We start from the raw sequence: 20,819 nt of genomic DNA on the forward strand, positions 1-20,819 counted from the left end.
GAAGAATTCCATAAATTGACAATGGGGGACAAATTCTCTCAGGGTCACCCTCCTGTATTTAGTCATGTTAGCTTCCTTCAGGAAGGGGAACGAAATTGAACTGACAGGATCACTGCTCCCATTCATTCCTGCAAAAACCATTAGTTTTGGTTAGGAGTCATTCTGAACCGTCCAGAGAGAGGTCAGGCTGCAAAGTAGTCATCTGAAAATAGATGCGCCTAGAGAGCTCTGGTCCAACTCGGCGAGAAGTAGATGTTACACCCTCCCTTCGGCGCACCTGGATGTCTGCAAGCAGATTGTGACATTCTTGCTCGGATAAACACTGCTGATATGCCTAAAAAAAAAAATGTCTAAATACCTTTAATAAAATAGCCCCTACCTCTGGCTGACAGCTGCAGCTTTTTCTGGTGGGAAAAGCAGCTGTTCACAGCAAGCTGGTTTTTGCTGACCTATGAATTTTATAGCCATCATCACCCCATTTTACAAATGAGGCTCAGTGACATTAACAAGGTCACATGGATAAAAGTCACCATAATTTAAAATCCTAATTTTTGGTAAACAAAATTTCCATCTGTGAGGTAGAAGGTTAAAATTGCCCGCAAAGATGATGTCCAACTTAGTGCTACAATGTAACTGGCTTACCTGTAGCAGAAGCCGAGGTGAGGGATAGGCAGTTACAATTGCACTGGCAATCTCCAAGCTAACTCGATTTAGCTGTTGAATCTGTCTCCTCCAGACTAGTGCAAGTCCCTTACCAGAGCAGTCCACCTTCACCCCTCCAGCCCAATCACTCGCCGGACAGAAGGAAAAATTAGTCCAATCCCGAGATCTCCTGCAGGTAATAACCCAAATGAACACAGATAATAGCTCAAAGGAACTGTTCTAAAAAGCCCCCAAATGGTGACTTAAATCAACCCAGCAGAGCTCTTCTCCATAAAGCCCCATCCCCAGCATGTGATAACAGTACTGGGCTTATCTTAGACATGCTGGCCCACCGAATGCAGGTAAATCACATTAGAACACACTCCACAATTGTATCCATTGAATTACATTTAAATTTTGATACAATGCATACTGCTTCATATAAGTGGGACTTGGAAGTCTTGATCTAAAGAGATTTTAATTTTACTGAGGTTTGATTACTGAACCTTTAATAACTACCTCATGGAAAATCTAGTCCAACCTTCCCCCAAACAGATGAAACAAATGTACCTGGAATATATGGATGTCTATTACCAGGGACTTGATATTCTCCCTGACAAAATCCATCAATAAAGTAAGTACTGCTCCTCTGGTATATGGTGTCCCACTACCAAACACAGAAGGGAGTTTACCATGAATTTTCATTACCAGGCTTACAGGTAAGAACTCTGCGAAGTGTTAGGTCAGCTGGTACAGTATTAGTTCTTCATCTAAAAGCAGTGGAGCCAGGATCATGGAAGGGATGGTTTCTCCGACTACAAGAATATTGATAATGGACAAGGACCTGGCATGAAGTTTGTCTTTAATATCACTCACTTGAAGGGTGCCTCAGCCACAGCCTTGGTGAACATACAGATGAAGTCAGCCAGCTCCTTCCAACTCTTCAGGATTCTAATCTGGGCTTCTGTGTGAAGCTGCAACTCCACCAAAGCCTACAAAGCACAATAGCAATGATAAAATTTGGGGCACAGGAAGAAAAATACAGATTCAGTGTAATTCAGCCTATTCTCACTGTCATTTAAAATCACCCAGAGGTTCCCCATTACCTAGCTCTATACAGATCCTCAGAACCAAGCACATCTTTCAGTGGCAAAAACTGTTCAAATGTCACATATCCTACCAATGAAAATAAACAAATGCAATTATAGGTGCCCACTTGGTATGTAGCATTGCTTGGGAAAGAGGTAGCTCTACTTACCGTTTCTACTTCTACCCTGGACAGTGTGGGAGTAAACTCTCTGTTCTCCTTTGATCCCTTCTGATTTACCTTCCTCTTGGCTTGGTCTCTATTCACTGTGACTCCCTGTTTCTGCCTCCTCTGGGGTTTTGGAGAGCTAGGAAGAAGGAAAAGAAATGAGGATAGCAGCTCTAGGCCTAGCTCTGTTAAGCAGGAGTAACTGGGGAAACTCCCTCCTATGCTGGGTAGAGGGACACCATACACCAGAGATGCAACACATACATCACTGATGGATTTTGGTAGGGGAGAGAATCCCGGCTCCTGGGCCCTTTATAAAATTACCCCAGAGCAAATCCAAACCTAGAATATTTTTCCTGTTCCACGACTGCCAGTGACAGAGTTTTTCCTAATGTTTTTGCTGTGACCCAAGTTACAAAGCTCTGCAGAGTTTCCTTCCCTTCAGGGCCATCCTATGTAAGAAGAAATAATTAATTATTGTAATTGCAGTGATTACTTCAACTGGTCCTATAATTCTATTGCTCTTCTTGGTCTACCAACCTGCTTTGAATTGTAGATCATGGTCATAAACTCTTTTTCCTGGAGCAGGACCAGAATGATTGGCTCTTCAGTCAAGTTTCCCTTTTCATCCTGTCAAGAGGTATAGAGTATAGTATGAATCAGCAAATGTTGGGGAAGAAATGGAATGTTTAGGCAAGTTTCTGGAAGAGGCCACCTCACCTACCCAGCAGAAAAGTGTCATCTATCAAGATTATACATCACATTAATCTAAATAGAAACCATATATTTTCCTTATGCCTGGTTGTTCTAAATTCTCTAAATTCTTAAGTGCAGTGTGCATTCGAGCTTACAGTAATGGACACCATTTAAGCCTTTGTGGTGTCCCTAGGCAAAGGTAATAGCCACTACTTAACACACACACCCACACACACACACTGATTACACTTCTATGATAGGGTTTTCAGCCATTGCAGCCGTCCTGGATGTAGAATGAGAGGAATGAGGATGATCCCTCTGCATTAGCTACCTTCTTAGCATACCAAAGTTATAAAGTCCTCCTATTTTGTCATCAACACAAGGTTGTGATGGGAAGTCACTATTTTTTCCTTTGAAATGAGATTTCTCTATCTTAGAAACTATTGGCTGTGAGATCTGAGAACGAGACCCATAAATGTAAGCTGATTTTCAGGGCTACAGGGACTTGGTACTTCCTGGAGTTACATCTGGATCAGATACTGCTTCTAAAACATTTGGACAGGCAGTTTCTGGGAGCTATCTCAGCTACTGAGAGTGAGAGAGGGCACATTTCCCACTCACACAGTGCTAAGTGTATTTTTCCCCAGTTAATGGAAGTACTAGATTTATAACTTCTGCCCCTAATCATTTCGCTACCTGGGAAAAGCATGAAGTAGTAATTTTTGAATGGCTCGCTATGGGCACCTTATTCATTTTTTGGGTGCCTATATGCATACATACACACACACACACGTGTGTGTGTGTGTGGGGCGTATGTGTGTATGTATATGTATATATGTCAGCTAGTATATGAAAACAATGTGGACGGCCTGTGAAATATGAAATACTGAGTTGGTTGGACAATAGAAATTTCCCACACACGATGGTGTATAGCCACATAGAAAATCTCAAAATCTTCAAATTAGAACATTTCATTTTCTTTCCCCTAGAATGACTTTTGAATTTGGTAGCAAGTATAATTAATTTGCTCAGTCACAAAGTAGTGGAGGAAAGGGTTATTTTGCATAAACAAAGGATCTCCTTGGAAGGCCCCAATGTTCAGTTGCTGGCGTAGAGTGCCACCTGGTGGACAAATTACAATATATTCCTCCTTCCAGTTAATTGATAGCCTGCTTTCCTATAGCCTTGTAGAAAGCAGGGGAATGAGGCAGGTATGTGTGGATGGGTGTAGCTAATGCACAACCAGGAAGCCTACATCTAGCGCATGTCACCAGTCACATAGAGAAAGAAGTATGGAATAGCAATATTTATACTGTAAGAGACTCAATGATGAACATTCTCACACCTGGTCACACTCTTCACATCCCAGTGACTGAACTCCTGTAGATCATCATCCAAACCCCATTCCACATCCCCTACCTCCTGATTCCTTATTCCCATCCCCCTCAACCCTTCTACTCCAAAGTCTCATTGTGACTTCACCCAACTCTTCCACTGTGTCCTCTGGAATGCCTTTTCCATAGGCAACAAACTTCCCATCATCTTAAATCTTTTCCCCTTTCACTCCTTCCATCTACTAGTTTTTACTGAAACCTGGCTTCCCTCTGATGACACAGCCTCCCTGGGCATCCTTCATTCATTCTCCTCAGTGCTGGTCAAGGTGGGGGAAGCTGAATACTTACTCTCCATTGCCACTTCCAAGTTCTCCCCCTTCCCCCATCACTCAGTAATGTCTCTTCTTTGATGTTCATGTTACTATCCAATCAAATAATGATAGCTGTTGTCTAGAGACCCCGAAGATCGCTCCCCTTCCTATCTCAATGAGATCTAAACCTAGCTTACAAATTCTCTCTCCTCCCCAACTCTCACCCTCATAGTAGGGGACTTTAACATACATATTGACTCTCCTTCAAATACCCTAACACTGAGTTCCTCAACCTATCCACCTGGGCTACTCCTCCACCCCAATTCAGTCATACAAAAAGATGGTCATACTCTTCATCTTGCCATCACCCACAAATGTACCACTTCAATGTTCAAGCATTCTGAAATCCCCCTATCTGACCAAATCTAGTGGATTTTCACCTCTCCCTCTGTCTTCCCTTACATAATCCTACTCTTCCCCCAACAGTGACCTTCAATCACTCGACCCCTCAGGTCTCCCCAGCACTAGACCCTCCCTCTTCTTCTCCTTATCTTCACTCCTTGGTGAACCCATTCAACCCTTCACTGTCCTCCTCTCTTGAATCCTAGCCTCCTTGTCATATCTCTTGATTATGCCCAGACAAGCTTCTTCCTTGGATAGCTGCCACCATTCCTCACCTTTGCACCTACACACATGCTGCTGAATGAAGGTGGAGAAAATCACACAAATGTTCTAACTGGGTCCACTACAAATTTGTTACACAGTCTTACCTGGGCACTCACTGCTACTAGGCAATCCTTCTATACCTCCCTCACTGACTCATTATCTCACTCTCCACAATGACTCTTCTAAACCTTACATCCTTCAAACTTCCCACCGCTTCCCTTTCCCCTACTCTCAGATGACAACCTTGACTCATATTTTACAGAAAAAAGGCCAATAGCTAGGAGCTCCTTCTTCCTCATCTCCTATCATTCATATGCCTTCTGAGGCTCTCTCCTTGTGATGAAGTGGCCTTACTCCTTACCAAGGTTAGCTCTTCTACTTGTTGAAGCACTCCCATTCCATCCCATCTGAGATTTGCCACTCTGTCATCCCTCTTCTTTCATTTGTTTTAATCTCTCCCTCTGCTGGCTTATTCTCTATGGCCTACAAACATGCCTGTCTCTCCCACTCTAAAAAAATCCTCACTTGATCCTTCCATGCCCGCTATTGTACTATATCTCTTCTGCCCTTTGTAGCTAAATTCCTCAAAAAGGCCATTTATAATAGATGCCTCTCTCCTCCTCTCCTGACTTCTGAATTCCTTTAACTCTCAACTAAAATCCCACTTTCTACAGCAAGCCTTCCCTGACCCCTCTTTATTCTAGCATTTTCCCTCTTTTGATTATTTCCTATTTATCCTGTGTATAGCTTGCTTTGAATATATTTGTTTGCATGTTGTCTTCCCCATTAGATCGTAAGCTCCTTGAGGGCAGAGACTGTCTTTTGCCCCTTTTTGTAACCCCAGTGCTTAACACAGTGCCTGGCACACAGTAGGCACTTAATTGTTTACTGATTCATCTATTGAAGAGGCTGGAACTGTGATTTCATTGGTATAGACAAATCCAGCCAGCAAACAACTTTCACCAAAGTAGACCAGCAACTCTTCTTCAAATTATATTCTTAAAGGATTGTCAGGGGAATAGAGAGGGTAATTAAGAGGTTAAGTGGCTTGCCCTAGATCACCTAGAAAGAGTGTCAGAGGTGAGATCAGATCTACCTGACTCTAAGGCCAGCTCTCTGTCTACTATACCTCTCTGAAAGAGCAGAGGAAGGAAAAAAAAAAAGAGAGGAAAAGGAAGCTTCATGGACCCAAAACCAGAGAAATGTGATAGACAAGCTTGAGAGACAGAGGTTATCTATGACAAGGGACTCTGGGAAGAATACAAAAACTTTGAAAAGGCCTTTACCTGAGACAGGCTGGCTCTCCTCTTCCAAGTGATGCTACATGGAATGGTCTGTGCCTCAATTGCACAGTGACACTCCATAGCTTGCAGAGCACTGAGGACCTGACCACCACCATCAAGCTGTAAGAGAGCTGCAGCAAATTGCAAAGTGCACCGTCAAAGTAGGATCAAGAGAGTAGGCAATTCAGCATGAAGCTAAGAAAAGGCAAAAGTACCTGGATCTAATACAATTGTGATGTGTTTCAGACACTCCTCTGGCTTCTGTGCTTTTAGCATGTTGGCCAGGGCTTTTTTCCGTTCTCTCTCTTGCTGTCTCTGCTCAGTTTCCTTCTGTTTTCTTTGGGACTGGAGGGGACCCTGACGACCTCTTCCTCTCTCCTTCTGAGTGTACTTAGTTCTCTTCTGGGGAGGACAGAGCACTGAACTTTCCTCCGTGGCTGACAAATTTCTAATCTGGACTGGGGAGGCAGAGTAGTAGACTGGAAGATGATTGCGTGGCTCTTCTTCAACAACATCCCTGTCATTCTCTGAAGCATCTTTAACTGAGGAAGAATTAGAGAGAGCAAGGGCCTTTGGAAAATGCTGTTCTTTCCATTCATCTGCTCTTCCTTCATTGGGCTGATGGTCCAAAGCACATTTAGTTTGGGAGCTTGAGTCCTGATGGCTTGATTCCTGTGCTTTAGAAAAACTATTTGTCATTCTACATTGAAGTCTCTGTACCAGGGGAATAAGCTCCTCTTCCTCTTCACTATCACTACTTAACACTGTAACTAGCTCTTCTGGGGAAACAGTTCTGGCTGCCTCTTGGACAGCGGACAACTCTTTTGACCCTGGGGAAGAAGAACACTCAGCTTCTGAGCTGTGGACCACAACTTGGCTGCTCTTTGTTAAAGATGGCTTCTGTTTCAGAAACGTAAATATTGGCAACTCCTCAGAGTCACTCTCACTTGTATCCAGTGGTAGCTTCTTTGGACCCATCATTAAAAGGCTGTCAAGCTGTATTCCCTGCAAAGAGACCAGTGTGAGGGAGATACAGAGTTAGTGTCCCACTCGCTTACCTGTGAGTCAGATCAATAATAACAGGTCCCACACACAACTCTGTACTTAACACAGCACTTTCCTCACAACAAACCTGTGAAGGCAGGCTACATATTACTGCCATTTTACAGATAAGGAAACTGAGATTCAGAGAGTTGAAATAACTTTTGCTCACATTCACATAGGTGGCAAACAGCAGAGTCAGGACTCCAACCCAAGCATTCTAGATGTAAATCTCTTCTTTCCACTAAACCAAATGAGCCTCTTCTAATCATGAATGGTATTGGAATCTACAATTTAACGAGAAGAGATATGAGAAAGACACCTGTCCAATATAGACTTTTTTCTATCTTGGAGAACTAGTGGCATCAGGGGAAGGTCAAAGTGGAAGCCTTAAAGGATAGATTCATATAGTGTAGTGGAATGAGCACTGAACTTGGAAGTAACCAGACTTGGGTTTGAATTTTGGCTATGTTACTGTTTCCATGGGTAAGTCACTTCACCTCTATAGACTCTCCTCCTTTATAAAATGAGGTTAATTATAAGGACTCTTTCAATTTTAAATCCCATGATTTTTGGTTTAGTGTTGATTTGTTTTGCTTAAATGTAATTCCATTACTGTAACTTTAAAAGTCTTGTGATTTTATGACTGCAGGTATCGTGAGGAACAAGGAAGCAGCAGACATCAAACAGGACAGGTGGGAAGTTAGGCTGGCATCGTGCAAAGACTTGGTTTCAAGTCCCAGTTTGGCTGTTTATTCCTAGTGCAATCTTGGGCAAGTCACTGAACCTGTTTCTTCATTTTTTCTCCCTCTTTTGTTACATGACAGCCTTTGGAGTAGGTGATATTTACAGTCCCTTCCAGTTCTCAGTCTATGAGATGTTGGAAGCGACCTGAAAGGCCATCAAACCAAAACTCTTTGAATTTACAAATGGAGAAAAGTGACTGGCCCCAGGTCTCACAGCAATTGTCTGAGAAAGGATTTGAATACTCCTCATCCCGATTCCAACTAAGTGTAGCACCCTGTCCACTAGGCTGCTTCTTACTCGCTGCTGAGTGCTCTTCTTGGGAAGCAAAATAGATTTCCAGTGGAAAGGCAATACTGGATATGGAATTAAAAGATGTGTTCTAGTTACAGCTCCACCAATAACTTGTCCTTCTCTGAGGAACAGACTACTCAGAAAGTGAATCAACTGATCAAAGCCTCCTACAAGGCATATAAAGTCCTCCCCCCTGCCAGCTGCTAGTGCTTTTCTTTCTAAAACTATCTTCCGATGTGCCTGGAAATACTCTTGCTTCCTTCCTACTCGGCCCATATCTATGGCAATGCTTATGACATTATTCCTTCTTCTTCCACTAGTATTCTCTCTGCATCTGACTCACAACGCTTCATCTCCCGACTCCGCGCCTTTGCCCTGGCCCTCTCCCTTACCTTGAATCCCTCCTTACCTCTATCTTAGAGTCCTTCCTTTAAAATGTGGTTCAAGCACCATCTTTTACAAGGCTCCCACCCAACAGCTAGTGCCCTCTGTCCTAAATTACCTTCCACTTAAGTATTTTGTATCGCTAATTAAGTCGTCCAATACGCATTGAGCAACTGTATCTATTTATGCTGCATGTATCCATAACGTTCTTGCTCTCTCCTCCGTTGAAATGTAAGCTCTTTCTGAGCAGGTATTGTTTCATTCTTTCTACTTGGGTCCCCAGCGCTGAGGCTGGTGCCGGGCACGTAGCAGGAGCTTCACAAATGCCTGTTTTGTTGGTGTCTAAGGCCCCTCTCGCTTACTTCTCCCACAGGACGGACCTGGGTGCCGCTCACTGAGGGCAGCCCTAGTGCAGCTGGAGGGCCTGGGGTGGCTGGGGTTGGGGGGAGGGGGGGGTGGCGAGGAGACACCACTGAACCACCAGTATTCCGGCTCACCTGCAGCGTCTCTCCAGACTCCGCACGCGCGCGCGTTAGCTGACGTTTCAAAAAATTCCGAAATATCGCGAGACCCGGAAACCCCGCTACCGGAAGCAGAAGCGGAAGCGGAAGCCTTCTGTGGCCGCCGGCGAACAGAGGGTAGCCATGGCGGCGACGGTGCTGCTATCGTTGGTGGCGCAGAAAACAGGCCCCGTCCTGGCTCGGGGAGCGGGTAACGGGCTTTGGTTCTCCCCTTAGGGAAGGGACAGACCGGGTTGCTGTGGAGGTCATGCCCCGTGAGGGCCGCGACTGGGGTAGAGGAAGCCGGGATCAGTGTAGGCCACGTCACGCTCCCCACCTTGGGAAGGGCGCGTTCGTAGGCCACGTGACTAGATGGGGGTGGGGAAGTGCTGCCCACGTGACCCCCGTTCCCACCTCCTTTCAGATGGTGGGGGCGGGGCTTGTGCTGCGCAAAGGTTTGGGGGGATGCTTTAGTACTGCTGTGCTGTGCACTTGCCGGGTCACGTGAGGAGTGTATTGTGCACACTTAGGAAGAACACTCCAGTATGTCCACAGGGAGGATGAGAGTAGTGGAGATACGCTATACCAGGATCAGCTGAAAGAGCCGGTGATAGTTGGTCCAAGATTGAGAGTGGGAAGAATCACAGGCTTTTATGAAGCACGTACTGTGTGCGAAGTATTGTGCTGGACAGAGCATCGAATATCTTGCTTTTTTATTTCTGTATCCCCAGGGCGGAGCACAGTGCTTTGCACATAGTAAATCTTTAATAAATGTTTTTTTATTCGTTCCGGGTAAGGTACAAAGTTTGGATAAAGCACAGATAATTATGTCCCAATACTTCTAGGTTCTCTAGTTACCAAATAAAATGCAAATAGTACAAGGTAATAAATCCAGAGTGCAATCTAAGTGGGCTTTACTGAGGGAAATAAGAAGAGGTTCTTCCAAGAGCTATTATTTGAGTTGAGCTTCAAAAGATAGATTCTATAGGTTTGGAACTTTTTTTTATAGAACCTCCATAAAAGGAGTTTCCAGTAAGGGCCTTTCTGTACCTCCATGAGAGTAGAAGTTTAGATTAGACTTCTAAAGTCCTTTCTAGTGCTTAAGACTCCACAATCTTGCCTAGACAGAATTCTCTCACTGTGGCATCTCTGCCTTTCACTCCTTCCTGGTAAATAGCTTGTTTATCCTTGTGGCCTCATGGGTCCTGGTTACGTACTGTATACCTCTGTCTTTGGAGACAGCACTGAAATTAGAAACAGACCTAGGTTTAAGTCTTGGCTTAGCCACCTGGGTGACCTTGGGTATATCACTTAAGTTCTCTAGGTATTTTCTTGCACTGTAGAATCAAGAGGTTGTATTAGATAACCCCTAAGGCAGGAATTCACAATCCGAGGTCCAAAAAAAGTTTTGATGACTATATTTCAATAGAGTCAGTTACTTTTGTAGTAATGTAGTTTTCTCTATTTAAAAAAAAAATTATTCTTCAAAAGGATCCATAGGCTTCAATAGCTAAAGGACTCCTTGGTAGCAAAAAGGTTAAGAACATCTCTCCTAGAGAGATTCATAGGAGCATAGATTTAGAAAAGAGCCTTAGAGCCATCTAGCTTGACCCCTTATCTTAGAGATGAGGAAACCAAGGTCCAGAGAGGTCACAGGATCATAGATCCAGTACTGGAAGGAACCTTAGAAACTACCAGACTGCCAAAGGGGGGGTCCATGACAAAAGAAGGTTAAGAAGCACTGCTTCAAGGTAAACTTCACTTCTTAAGCTATGTTCTACTCAAGATGAAGCAAGGGTTTTCTGTTTCGTAACACCCATAAACTTTATACCAAGACATAGTTTGTCTGGGAGAGCTTGGGGTTAGACCAACCTGATGGCTGCAAACTGGACCAGGTGCTTTCTTCTAACTCTTTTCTGTCATAGAAAACTTGATTTTATTTGAGATCCTGGACAGAGGTACCTGAAGGGTACCCACATCTTCTTTCTGCAGTTTCTAAATGACCCTTGAAAACTACATATGTTTTGGCTAATATGGAAATAGGTTTTACATGACTGTGCATGTATAATCTATAGCAAATTGCTAGCCTTCTCAAGGAGGAGAGAAGGGAGGGAGAGAGAGAATTTGGAACTCAACTTTTAAAAAATGAAAGTTAAAAGTTTTTACAGGTAATTGAGAAAAAAGAAGGCTATGTATGTTTCTAAATAATCGGTAACTGTCTCTAGCTTCCTTAAGGTAATGATTACCAACCTTGAGTTCGTGACTACTCAAGGATCTAATCCAGGGTGTTGGAAAATTTGTAAAACAATAAATTACTTTTAGTTCATTTTTATTTTAAAAATAAATGTCAGCACTTGGGATAGGAGAGGGAAGGGTCACAAAGTCAAGCAAATAAGTAGAGTTGCTATTCCAAAAAGATTAAGAATTTCTATACTAGGTATTGGGAGAAGAAAAGGTCCAAGGACTTAGCAGTCTGAAAATAGCCAGGAACTAAAGATGATGGCTCCTTTAGACAAGGCTGCAGTTTTTAGCTTAAAAGCAGTTGATTTGTTTTTGTGTGTGCGTATTGTAGGGTTTTCTAGATGGATGGTTCAGTGGAGCCAAAGTGGGTAGCTCTGTGGGTGTCCTGTTGGCACCGCTGCCTCTCTTCCCTCATTCTCAAATAGTCTATGTCCTACCTTGACAGGGCTGGATGTACCCAGGGCACAGGGTGTTTATTTTCTTTTTCCTTCTGTTTATAGACTCCCTCCAGTGTTTATGCCCCAGACAATACAAGGAATGGGTTGTCTGCTATCCAGAAACAGGCCAAGGGCCGCAGGACACTCCCTGAAAACTAACACATTTGGTGCCATTTCTGAGCCTCCTAACAGACCACCTCTCCACCTACTGCTCCTTCTCAGCACCGTAAATGCCTTCTTTGAGACATGGTTTCTCAAGGGACAGTTGATCTGTCTGGGTTGCTCTCCCCCTGAATTACATTTCTTGTCATCTCTCTACAGTTAGTGCAGGGCTGTCTCCCTCTCAGGTCATGGCTACCACTGTTAGATATGCATCCAAGAAGACTGGAGGTAGCTCAAAAAACCTTGGTGGGAAGTCACCAGGCAAACACTATGGCATCAAGAAATTGGAGGGTAAGTGTGTATTTCAGGGTTTTCCTCTCTCCACCCACCCTTTTGCTTTTCTAAAGGGGAATGGTGGCAATCCCATGCTTTGTGCTATGAGCCTAGCACATGAGGGCCTCTTTGGAACCTGCCTTTGAGTTAAGGAGCCAAGAAAATTTGGGCAAGGCATGGGAGTCAGTGCCATATGACTGGAGAAGGGGATTCCTTATAGGAATAATCTCAAATCACTTCAGTTTCTTTCCACTGGACATAAATATCACTGTGTGGCAGGAGTCTTCAGTGGCAGGTTCAGAAGATGGTTTAAAGCATTTGGGCCATGATATAAGGATTCATCATTGTTGCTTAGGAGTCTGAATTGATGCCCCTTGTAACCATTCCTCCCAGCTGACTCAGTGTTTCAGAGGCCCCTACTGAAATCTCTCTTTGTTTTAGGTCAATATGTTCATCCTGGCAACATCATTGGGACTCAGCGCCAGTTCCGCTGGCATCCAGGAGCTCATGTGAGTTGCCCTTTGGCCCTCTTCTTTTGTTCATTATACCAGCTTTCCCTGCTTGAGTTCAGAGTTTCCCCCTGATTAGTTTTCCTGTCCCACCCAAAGTATGAGCTCGGCTGTTCTGGGCTCAGACAAAGATATTGTTAGAGGAGAAACTGGGTGTCTTTTGAGAGTTAGCTGTTCCTTGGAATCTTTCATTTTCCGTGGGAACTGAACACACGTTACAAACCCAGCTCTTGGTGGTACCAACTTTGTGCATCTGTCACATATTGGAGTCATCCTTGCCCTTTCCATCACAAACCAATGTTAAGGCAGTAGGAGGCAAAGAAGTTTAGGCAATAGAAAAAACCCAAGATTGAACTACCGAACTCTCTAGTCTCTCCCCATCCCCATTCTAGGGGCTTTTTTCAGTGAATAGGATCATTATGGAAGGTATTCCCTGAAGCCCCAGGACTTTTCCATTTGCCCAGGGACATCCTAGCTATTCAGCTAATAAGGTTTTTGTGTGTTCTAGGTAGGACTGGGTAAGAACAAGTGTCTCTATGCCCTGGAAGAGGGCACTGTCCACTACACAAAGGATGTATATGTGCCCAATCCCAACAGTCCTGAAGGTGTAGACTTGGTCACCCAGCTGCCCAAGGGTGCTGTGCTCTATAAGACTTTTGTCCACGTTGTCCCTGCCAAGCCTGTGGGCACCTTCAAATTGGTGGCTATGCTCTGAGCATCCTGGCCATGTTGTTTGTTGAAAACTAGAGCCAAAGTGCCACAAGAAGATTGAGCCAAATGCCAAGGAATCGGGATGAAAGCAAGTCTCCCTGAGAGAGTGGGTTTGGTTGACTGTGAACACAGAAGAGACTATATGAAGCAGCCACTCAAAAAGTAATGAGGGTGGACATACCTAAGGTCCAAAATAAAATTAGTTCAAACTCTGAGTTCATATCACTTGGAAAATAAATCTGGGCAGGGCTGGATGGACAGAAGTGGTGAGTGATGGCATTTGTTGAGTTCCTTACTGTACCCCAACTTCACAAAGTGAAACCCTAGAGATGCCTCCTTTTCTCTTCATTTTTTCCTCTGTTATCATCTGGAAGATTTTATGGCAGAAGAAACAGGGAAAAGTCCAAGGAGCATAAATCAGCAATTCATACTGGTTGAGTTTTTGGTTTCCAAGGGAATGCTAGTGGGTTGATTTTGGTGAACTAGATAACACCCAGAGCTATCACACTGAGTGTTTCAGACACATTCCTTTAACACCTTTGTCTCTAATACTGTAAATGGCAGTAAGGAAACTGGCTTCGAGAATATATTGTATGGAAAGGGAATTCAGACAGGGTTAAAAGCTGATTGGTAGCTTAGGCCCAGGTTCTTTAAAATTGAGGGGTCAGGATAGAAAGTGTGTTTACCCCTCCCAGTTGCCTGTAGCACTTACTCTGTGTAGGAGAACAGACATTCCCCTACCAGCCTCTGTCTGGTGTGGCATATGCGGTGATTGGCCTGGTGGATGTGGCCCCTCCCTGATTGGCCATTTCTGAGCAGAGGGGCCTAAAGAGACCAAGAGTTCCTTTCTAAGACTGGAATAAAGACTTCATTTCTGATCATTCCAGAAGCCTCAGGAAGCTGGAACAGGAAATGTTAGGATTCTTGAGATCCACTTATAAATCTTTTCCTTATTTTTTCTGTGGCCTTGAATAAGACTTCCTTCTCTGTAATTCACTTTACCCTTTGTGCTTGTGCGCAGTAATGTAGGCCCATCACTTCCTTGCAAACACTGGAGGGAGCTTTCTAGGACAGAGGACCAGAAATTCGGGGTGGGGGGGAACCACAGATGGGAGTCCCCGAAGATATGGCATCAGTGAGATCCTCCTCTTGTACTGTCTTGAAGGCACCAAAGGGCATCTTGCACAATTGGAGTTTGGCAGAATCCTCCCTCTGGTGGCAGCTTGGTACCATCTCTGCTGCCTGGGTTGGTGTGGGATAAGGAGGTGGCCAGGAGGAGGCTGCCTGCACGCTCCTACACTGCAGTGTTCCTCTGAGTAGGGAAGGCAGTTGTTCTCTGGAATGGATGGGCAGAGCCAGGGCTGGGGGGCACCTCAGGGAGTGGTCCCAGGGATTCCTCATAGGTTGGTGGAAGCTGGAGAAAGAAGCAGAGATGTCAGCTCTGTTAGAAAGTATAAAGGGGGGAAGCTTTCCCAAACTCTGGTTTCTGTACTTCCCCCACCCACTGGCATCTCCATTCAGCTTGCTTTTCCCCCTTATGGTTCTGGCCCTTTGTAGAAGCAAGTTGGGTTTGAACCATTATCTCACAAGGCAACCCCTCAGTGCCCTCTGCAGAAGCCTTTTCCCAGGGGTTGTCCTTCTCTCAGTGGAAGAAAACCCATCCTCCTCTGCCCCAGTGATGTAGTTCAGTCTCGGGTGTTCCCCATCAGTGACTCAGATGAGGGGGCTATGTAAGCTGTGGGTGGAGAGGTACTGGATAAGAATTAGGGGATAACTTCTTAGAAATCCTAAAGAGGTGATTATTAACACAGGACCACCTCTCTACAGGCCCATAGTCCAAAACGATGTGCAATCAGCCGGTGAATCTGTTGCTGCCGGTCCTTCTTTCGAACGCTCTCATAGCTGGGAAGACGTGGGGGACGCCAAGGGGGCAACTGGTAGTTGCTGGGTAGTCCCACACAGAATACTTCATCACCCTGGAAGTGCCCCTGTAATCAACAATATCCAGTGACCCTCTCTTTCCAGGAAAGGAATAGAGCCATTAGCCATTGTGAGGATTCCCTTCCTGAGCATTGCCCTGGGATTTTGTGTCCCAAATTCCCAGTCCTTTAGATCTGTCTAAGGTTCCTCTTTCCTCCACAAATATCTCCAGTTTCTCACAGCCCATTCCTTGCTCCTGTCCTCTAATTTTGAGTTCTTTGTTCTAATTTCTCTACACAAAAGTCTCACCGTCCCCTCATTTGGCACAGTAGCAACTCACCTGCATTCTTGTTCTCATCCTCTCTGATGGCTGGGATCTGGCTGAGTCCTGGTCATTGTTAAAATAAGGAGGGGGACACTCCTAGGGGAGAAGGACCAAAGATGAGCAACCTAACCCTCACCTAGCTCTAGGTTCCCCAGGTCAGTGAGCACCTGCCTTGACTCCTGGGCAGAGGCCCAGGGTCCTTCTTGGGAGTTTCACATTTCTTTCCTCCCTTCACCCCCACCTCATTCTACTAAGTCAGAGTCTAAACCTCAGATCCTTAGCTTTTCTAAAACTCATTTGGCTGGAGAGAGATTGCATTCCTTCATGCCCTGCTGGCTCTTTAGAGAAACAATCCCCTTTGTCTTGCCAGGTCAGAGTCAGAGGGAAGCCATAGTACAGAAAACCTTGAATAAGCTGTTAATGCTTATGGTGCCTGTATCCCTAAGGACTGTCTCCTTAGCTTCCTTCATTCTGGTTTTCCCCATCCTTTGTCTATTTCTGAAGTAGGGGACACTTGAGTTTTCCCTTCAAAGCTAGAGAAAGTGAGAGTGCCCTGTTGCTAAGAGAGTGGGAAGAAAGCATTGTCTTCACTGAGAAGGGCTCTTTGGCTTAGCTCTGGACAATGATGGGAGTGGGGGAGGGCTCAGAGGCAGTTAACCCTTCCCCAACCCACTGTTAGCTGACTTGGGGGCTATGCAGCCTCAGCCTTAGAAATTTTACGCTAAAAGCCCTGGAAAGAAGAGGTGTTCATTGGAGGCAGGACTGGAAAATGCCCTTTGCTTCTCTGAAAAGAAAGCTGTAGCCCCCAAGAATGTGTCCTATGAACATGCATGGTACAGGGATGTCATGGTGAGGAGGCAGAGGCAAGGCTGGGAAAGAGAGAGTTAGTACTCACACACTGGCTAGGACCCTGGAAGAAGCGGCAGGAGCAGAGGAACTGGCAGCACTGGGGGTCTCTCTGGTAGAACAGCAGCAGCAAGATGGCCAGGACAAACACGAAGGAGGACACTACCCACCACCACACCAAGGCACAGTCAGGGGCCCAGCCTCCTGAACCTTCCTAGCTCTTCCCCCAAGGGCTGTGGGGAGTAGCCAGCATCAGTCAACCTCAGATCCACCCCTCCCTCTCCCCCCTAGGCAGGGAACCTCCCCCACATCTTTGGTGGCATGGCTTGGCTGAGGGAATATCCTGTTTCTACTGTGGAAACTGAGGCAGACAGAAAAGGGACAAGCTCTGGGCTGTCTGTTTCTGATTACAAAATTGACCTTGGAAACATGCAGAGTATATGACTCCTTGCTCCTGAAAGAGCAGGGAAGTTTGGGGTAATTATTTGGTCAGTTGAGGGTAAGATTCTGGTTCCTTCCAGTTCTGAGACTATGACATACCCCTTCCCCTGTCAGCCCTGGGAGAGATCTGTGCATACTGGTGATAACAGTCCACTTTACAAAGAAACTGAAAAAGTTGGGGGAGAACTGGTCCCAGGGCCATCCCAAGGATCAGTGGTGAAGTTGAGATCCAAGAAATCCTCTTAGGTAAACCCAAAGGCCTGTTGTAGGTACCCCAGGGGACCCTAATAATAATGGCTAACATTTAGCACTGTGAAGTTTGCCAAGCACTTTATACATATGCTGATCCTCACAATAACCCTGCCTACGAGGTAGGTGCTCTTATCCATGTTTTAAACACTAGAAAACCCAGACGTAGCGGTTTAGAGACTTGCCCGTGGGCACACAGCAAAGAAATGTCTGAGGAAAGATTCCAACTCAGGACTTCTTGACTCCAAGTGACTTGTAGATTTCATAGAATTCTTAGCACTGAAAAGGGTCCTCTGCTTCAGCTTTCTAGACAAAGCAAGATCCCCTCTGCAGCATACTGGAGGAGTTGGCATTTCTCTTTGGCTTGAAGATTTTTCAGGATGGGAACTAACTGCCAATGTGGTGTAGTGAAAACATCACCAGATCTTTTGAAAAGACTTGGATTCAAATTCTGGCTCTGTGTGACCTGGGACAAGTCACTTAGCTCTCCTAGGACCTGGTTTCTTCACATTGCAAATGAAAGACTTGGATTAGAACTCTAAGATCCCTTCTGATTCTAAATCTATGGTCTAAGGCAGCTGGTTCCATTACCAAACAGCTTTTGTTATGAGAAAGTTTTTGTATGGAGCCAAAATTTGCCTCCAGAGAACACAGGGTCAAATTGAAATGATAAATTGCTGAATGACAGCAATTTGAAGATCCCCATCACGTCCTCTGTAAGTCTCCAGGTTAACTGTTCTCAGCACCTTCCTCATGGGACAGTTTCTGTTTCACCGTCCTCATTTGGACACTTTCCAATTTGTTACTATCTGCCCTAAAATGTATATCTAACTTTCTGCCCCTTCTACCTTTTCACCCACTTCCAACCCCAAGAAGAAACAAGACCCCCTCACCCCCAGCCCACCCGCTCAGAGTTCTTTGGACAAAAGGTGACTTGGAGTAGGGGCCTGTGGCCCAGGTGTTCCACACTCAGCCACTTTGAGTGAAAGGGCTGGGTTCACTTCTCAGGACTAGGGGCATGGCAGCCTGCCCTGGGGGACAGGATAGACTGCCAGGTGGCTAGTACTCACCTGTGGCAATGCTGATGGCAAGAATGTTGGTGTCCATGGAGATCCTGGGTTGAGTAACTTGTATGCAGGTTAGTGGGATACTGGGTGAAGGCATTGACCTCAGGAGTTAACCTGGAGGCAGCAAGCACCACTGGCCAGGCTGGGCCAACACGGGCATCAGTCCCAGTGTACCTGTGTGGGGAGCTCTTTCGGTTCCCAGCCTCTCTGGTCCTCTGATCTGGTTGAGGAGGCTCTGGGGGAGCCTGGTCACTCTTTGTCCCCAGCAATATCATGCCACAGGCAGTGCTCCCAGGAACTGCCCAGCCCCTTCAGTGGTGGGCCCTGGACCAGGCTCTGCCAGGTAGTAGCTCCATCTACAACAGCACATGGCTTCCATGGAAAACCTGCTGGGGTGGCTTAGTCTCCCCTCCCCCTGGCTCAGGCTCCCATCAGCCCCTGGGGAGCTCCAGGCTCTGGCACCACTGGCCCTCCAACCGAGAGTGGATCTTTGCATCTTGGTCCCCTCATCCCAGCCCCCAATCCCCTCCTGCTGCGAGACAAACTCTCCTCCCCGCCCATCTGCACTTCCCATTGGACCAGGAAACTGGACTCCCTGTCCTGGTTGGCTGCATCCAGGCCTTGGGGGCTACTCCATCCAGCCATGTGTCTCACGTTCCCACAGAAACCAAACACACTGGGCAGAAACACAAAAGCTGCTCTCCTCAGGGCAGCAACCTGGCCTTTTCTTTCTTTCTCCCCACATTTTTTTTTTTTTGGTTCTCCAAAGGAGTTATTGTATAGTCTTCGAGGCCCCAATGTCCACTTGCCCGCCTTCCCTCCAGATCTCAGATCTCAGTCTCTAACCCCAGGGGCTAGGCAAGGGAGGATTTCAAAGCTCCCACACTTCAAAACTTAAAAAAAAAAGTTTTTGTCTGCACCTCCCAATACAGATACATTAGCTTGACATGGTTTAGATTTATTAGCAAGTTCCTTCAAAAAAAACTCCAAGCCTTAATTATTTTCATGGCAGGAGCAAAAACTTTCTCCAGCCCAAATTCTGGTTATTTTGTTTCTGCTGCTTTGGTCTTGAAGCCTATAGAGAAGAATGAGACAATTCTGCCTTCAGAAGGTCCTATGGAGTCTCTCCTCTAAACCAGAGGCCTACCTGGTCACTCCAAATACTAGTGCCTTCCCTTGCACTTCTGTTTCACTCCTATACATACATACACACACACACACACATACACATATATACATATATGTGTATATTTGTATCTATTCAATATAAATTTATATTGTTTATATTTTATATGTTTATGTCCCCCACTACAATACAGGGTGACTGTAGGAAAAGGATAGAAATAAGCATTTGTTAAGCACCTACTATGTACCAGGAAGGGCATGGAGGTGGTGAAGTAGATAGAGTGCTGGGCCTGAAGTTGGGAAGACTCATCTTTGTGAGTTCAAATCTGGCCTCAGACACTTACTAGCTGTGTGACCCTGGCAGGTCACTTAACCCTGTTTGCCTCAGTTTCCTCATCTGTCAAATGATCTGGGGAAGGAAATGGAAAACTATTCCAGTGTCTCTGCCAAGAAAACCCCAAATGGGGTCACGAAGAGTCAGACACAACTGAAAAACATATACCTGGCACCTAGTTAAGTGCTTTACAAATATTTCGTCATTTTATCTGTGTAAGTAGGGACTGTTTCATTCTTTGTACTTGTATTCAGAGTGCTTGGTGTAGCACCTGGGAAATGGGCTCATGGAGCTGGCTTCAGAGATCATCTAGTCCAAATCCCTCATTTTATAGATGAGGAAACTGAGGCCTAAGGGAATGAACTGACTTTCCCAGTGGCATTAACAGAAGAGGGATTTGAACCCCAGTGTAACAAATGCTTTTCGACTGAAATCCCACTTTCTGCAAGAAGCCGTTCCCAGCTCCTTTCAGCACCTTTCCTCTGAGATGACCTCCAGCTTATCCTGTATAGGTCTTGTAAGTACAAAGCTGTTTTCATCTCTCTCCCACTAGTGTGAGTTCCTTGAGGGCTGAGGCTGTTGTCTGCCTTTCTTTATATCCTTAAGTACTTAGAACATATTTCTGCCTTTTTTTGTATCCTTAAGTACTTAGAACGTGTGTGTGTGTGTGTGTGTGTGTGTGTGTGTGTGTGTGTGTGTGTGTGTGTGTAGATAGATAGATAGATAATGTTTACTTGATTCAGTCATGTCCAGCTCTTGGGGACCCCATTTGGGGTTTTCTTGCAGAGACACTGGGGTGGTTTGTCATTTCCTTTTCCAGTTCATTTGACAGATGAGAAAACTGAGGCAAACAGGGTCAAGTAACTTGCCCAGGGTCACACAGCTAGTGTCTGGGCCAGATTTGAACTCAAGAAGATAAAGTCCTCCTGACTCCAGGCCTGGTGCTCTGTGCACTATGAAGCCACAAGCTACCCTATAATAGGTACTTAATAAATGTTTATTGATTTGATTAACCACAAAATGGAACAA

At 45.3% G+C, this 20,819-nt stretch overlaps 2 protein-coding genes across 4 annotated transcripts; one reads left to right on the forward strand and one right to left on the reverse strand.

Moving 5' to 3' along the window:
- Window positions 1–72: 72 nt before the first annotated feature.
- On the reverse strand, window positions 73–9,249 carry EME1 (essential meiotic structure-specific endonuclease 1). 3 transcript variants are annotated; one of them, XM_036757006.1, is made up of 10 exons: window positions 9,148–9,249; window positions 6,403–7,192; window positions 6,191–6,318; window positions 2,438–2,527; window positions 2,240–2,349; window positions 1,901–2,036; window positions 1,519–1,634; window positions 643–832; window positions 380–449; window positions 73–285 (listed from the first exon to the last, which is right to left on the reverse strand). In XM_036757006.1, exons 2-10 carry the CDS (start codon window positions 7,166–7,168, stop codon window positions 158–160), a joined length of 1,734 nt encoding a protein of 577 aa, XP_036612901.1. In that variant the 5' UTR covers window positions 7,169–7,192; window positions 9,148–9,249; the 3' UTR covers window positions 73–157. The 3 variants fall into 3 exon arrangements, with proteins under 3 accessions (XP_036612901.1, XP_036612903.1, XP_036612902.1); XM_036757008.1 differs by lacking the exon at window positions 380–449 and having other exon boundaries at window positions 73–128; XM_036757007.1 differs by lacking the exon at window positions 380–449 and having other exon boundaries at window positions 73–334.
- On the forward strand, window positions 9,250–13,698 carry MRPL27 (mitochondrial ribosomal protein L27). The gene is made up of 4 exons (XM_036757010.1): window positions 9,250–9,361; window positions 12,150–12,281; window positions 12,705–12,772; window positions 13,281–13,698. Exons 1-4 carry the CDS (start codon window positions 9,295–9,297, stop codon window positions 13,485–13,487), a joined length of 474 nt encoding a protein of 157 aa, XP_036612905.1. The 5' UTR covers window positions 9,250–9,294; the 3' UTR covers window positions 13,488–13,698.
- Window positions 13,699–20,819: the final 7,121 nt, after the last annotated feature.

Source organism: Trichosurus vulpecula, chromosome 4, assembly GCF_011100635.1.
Source record: "Trichosurus vulpecula isolate mTriVul1 chromosome 4, mTriVul1.pri, whole genome shotgun sequence".
Classification (NCBI taxonomy): domain Eukaryota; kingdom Metazoa; phylum Chordata; class Mammalia; order Diprotodontia; family Phalangeridae; genus Trichosurus; species Trichosurus vulpecula.